General features: G+C 35.0%; 1 protein-coding gene across 1 annotated transcript in view; it reads left to right on the plus strand.

The window, feature by feature from the left end:
• Positions 1-2,888, plus strand: part of LOC132168613 (uncharacterized) — a 3,220-nt gene extending 332 nt beyond the window's left edge. Inside the window, exon 2 of the mRNA XM_059579608.1 lies at positions 791-2,888. Within this exon, the coding sequence (XP_059435591.1) occupies positions 791-2,888 (2,098 nt within the window). The remainder of the gene's footprint in view (positions 1-790) is intronic.
• Positions 2,889-3,404: the final 516 nt, after the last annotated feature.

A 3,404-nucleotide genomic window follows, 5' to 3' on the forward strand; every position in this document is an offset into this window, starting at 1 on the left:
GAGAGAGTGAGACGTAGAGATTGAAAATTTGAGAGAGAGAGAGAGAGAGAGTTTCGAATTGAGAGAGAGAGCACTGCTGCAGGAGGTAAAATTCTTACAATTTTCTTTTAAATTTCGTTATATAATCGTGGGATTATAATTACAATCGTGGGATTATAATCGTGGGAAAACCTTGTGCTTTGCTCTTTATGGAATATACCAGCAGTCTTGCTTTTGCTTTGTTAATATTGGTTCTATAGTTACTGGCTAGTATGTTTTGCAGCTTTGTGATTTGTTTTGTTGGTGTTCAGCCTCTGTGAGGCTATTTTTTAGGCTTTTGAAGTGCTTGTATTCAGTGATACTTTGTATTTGGTTTGTCTTACTTTTAATGAAGGTGCTTATTCATCCAAAAAGAATAAAAAAAAAATTAAAAAAAAAAAAAAAAAAGCAAGAAATTGTGAAGAGTTGTGAATTGTGAGACTTTGGGTTGGTTGACTTAAGTCCGAATTTTTGGGATTTCTCATATTTTTTTATTTATTTTTGTTATTTTCTTTATGTATGTATGTAAATGTAATAATGTAACACATGTGTATATTATTTGTTTGATGGGGTTAATTATTCCTCGAATGATTTACTTCCCCATCCAATGATTCATTTGTATTTCTTGGCTAGCCAATTTGCGCACATGCTCGGCCAACTAGAGCTATCAATTTCCGATATTATTTATTTATGCTTTCTCCCGATTTTGTTTGTAGATGATGGAAAAGTCAAATACAATACTTGACTTTTTCAAACGAAAAAATGCACAAAGTTCAAATGCACAAACTTCAAATGTCAACATTGGCGATACATCATCGTCAGCTTCTGATATCCCAATTTCTGAAAATTCTTCTAAAAGACTTCGAAGAGTTGATGGCAATGAATTTAATATTAGTTCATTGGAGTTTGATCCCGGATTGCGTCGTCCGATATGGGAATATGATGTTAATCACCGAGATGAAATTCGAAGAGCTTATATTAATGCTGGTCCGTACCGACCTTTGATCTCAAATTACCCGAAATCTGGAAAAGAAAGTCATCTTCGTAGCTTTCAACCCTCGTGGTACAATCTATTTCCTTCATGGCTTGAATATTCACGTGAGAAAGATGCAGCCTTTTGTCTACCTTGTTTTCTCTTTAATAAGCCATCTGGGCATTTCACACAACGTGTATTCACTATAGATGGATTCAGGAATTGGAAGAAAGTTAGAAATGGAAAAGATTGTGCTTTTCTCAATCATATAGGAAAAGATCCTACTTCATTTCACAGAGTTGCTGAGAAGTCATATGAAGATTTGAAGAACCAATCTCAACATATACAAAATGTATTTGAAAAGCTCACTTCTGAACAAATTGCAAACAATCGACTGCAGTTGAAAGCCTCAATTGATGTTGTTCGAGTGCTTGCATTTCAAGGTGTTGCTTTTAGAGGTCGGGATGAAAGTGTGACTTCTACAAATCGCGGAAATTTTCTTGAGATATTGGGTTTGACAATTTCATATAATGAACAGCTTGCTGAAGTGATCGCTAAAGCTCCCAAAAATGCCACTTACACATCACCAACAGTACAAAAACAAATTTTACACGTTTTTTCAACCAAAGTAAAGGAAATAATTCGTAATGAAATTGGTGATGCAAAGTTTTGCGTAATTGTTGATGAAGCTCGTGATGAGTCAATGAAGGAGCAAATGGCTATAGTTTTAAGATTTGTTGATAAGAATGGCTTTGTGCGAGAACGCTTTTTTGGACTTGTTCATGTCTCTGATACTGTGGCATTAACCTTAAAAAAAGGTATATATTCTGTATTGTCTAAGCATCAACTAGACATTCAAAATATTCGAGGGCAAGGATATGATGGCGCAAGTAATATGCGAGGGGGGTGGAATGGGTTGCAAGCTTTGGTTTCAAATGATTGTCCATATGCCTACTACATTCATTGTTTCGCACATCGTTTGCAATTGGCATTAGTGGCGGCATCAAAAGAAGTCATTTCTGTTAATCAATTTTTTACCAAATTGAATATTGTTGTCAATTTTGTTTGTGCCTCATGCAATCAGTATGAAGAATTGCGGGTTGCCCAAGTTGCTGAAAATGTTTACATGATTGCAATTGATGATATTGAGAGTGGAATGGGGCTTAATCAAATTAGTACGCTACAACGACCTGGAAATACGCGTTGGAGTTCTCACTTGAGATCAGTTTCTAACTTGATCAAAATTTATAGTCCAGCTTGTGAAGTTATTGTTAAAATCATTGATGTTGATACTTCTTCTTCACAACGAGCAGAAGCTGATTCAGTTCATCAGGTAATGACTTCATTTGAATTTGTATTCATCTTACATCTCATGAAAGAAACTATGCAGATCACCGATCATCTATGTCAAGCATTGCAATCCAAATCTCAAGACATTTTAAGTGCCATGAACCTTGTTTCATCCACTAAAAGGTGTATTCAACAATATAGAGATGATAAATGGGAAGTTTTACTTACCAAGGTGAAGTTATTTTGCAATAAACGCAACATAGATGTTCCAGATATGAATGCCAGTTATGTTGAGAGAAGAGGTCGAGCTCGCAATCAACAAGCTGACTTTACAATTGAGCATCATTATCGTGTAGATATTTTTTGTGCTGCAATAGATTCTCAATCGCAAGAATTAAATCGCCGGTTTAGTGAGCATGCAGTGGAGTTGCTTATTCTAGGCTCGGCACTTGATCCTCGAGCTGCACGTGAGTCTTTTAGAATTGATGATATTTGTCAGTTGGTAAATAAGTTTTATCCACAAGACTTTACCGATTTTGAAAAAGAACAGTTGGAAATAGAACTTCACCATTATGAGCATAATATAGTTCAAGATTCAAGTTTCTAAGGATTGTTAAATATTTCCGAATTGTGCCAATGGTTGGTTAGAACCGGAAAATCAACTATCTACCAACTTGTTTTTCGAGTTGTTGTGCTTCTGCTTACTCTTCCCGTTTCTACCGCAACTACAGAACGAGCATTTTCAGCCATGAATATCATCAAAACTAGGCTTCGCAACAAAATTGAAGATGAGTTTCTGACAGATTCTCTGATGTTGTACATCGAAAAAGAAATTGCTACGACACTTAGTACAGATTCAATCATAGATGATTTTCGGGATATGCAAACACGACGGGTTCTATTTTGATAGGTGTTTGAGCTAAAATTTGAAATATTTTATGACACAACTATCTATATATCTTTTTCTCCGTATGTTTATCTTTTTGTTAAAACTGAATTGAAGTTATTTTTATTTATTTATTTATTTATTTTTGTATACATTACTTTTTGTATTTTGAATTTATACCTCGGTCCCCCAATCAAACTTTCTGAATCCGTCCCTGGTTGCCACGTCATTTAGAAA

This window comes from Corylus avellana, chromosome ca1 (assembly GCF_901000735.1).
Source record: "Corylus avellana chromosome ca1, CavTom2PMs-1.0".
Classification (NCBI taxonomy): domain Eukaryota; kingdom Viridiplantae; phylum Streptophyta; class Magnoliopsida; order Fagales; family Betulaceae; genus Corylus; species Corylus avellana.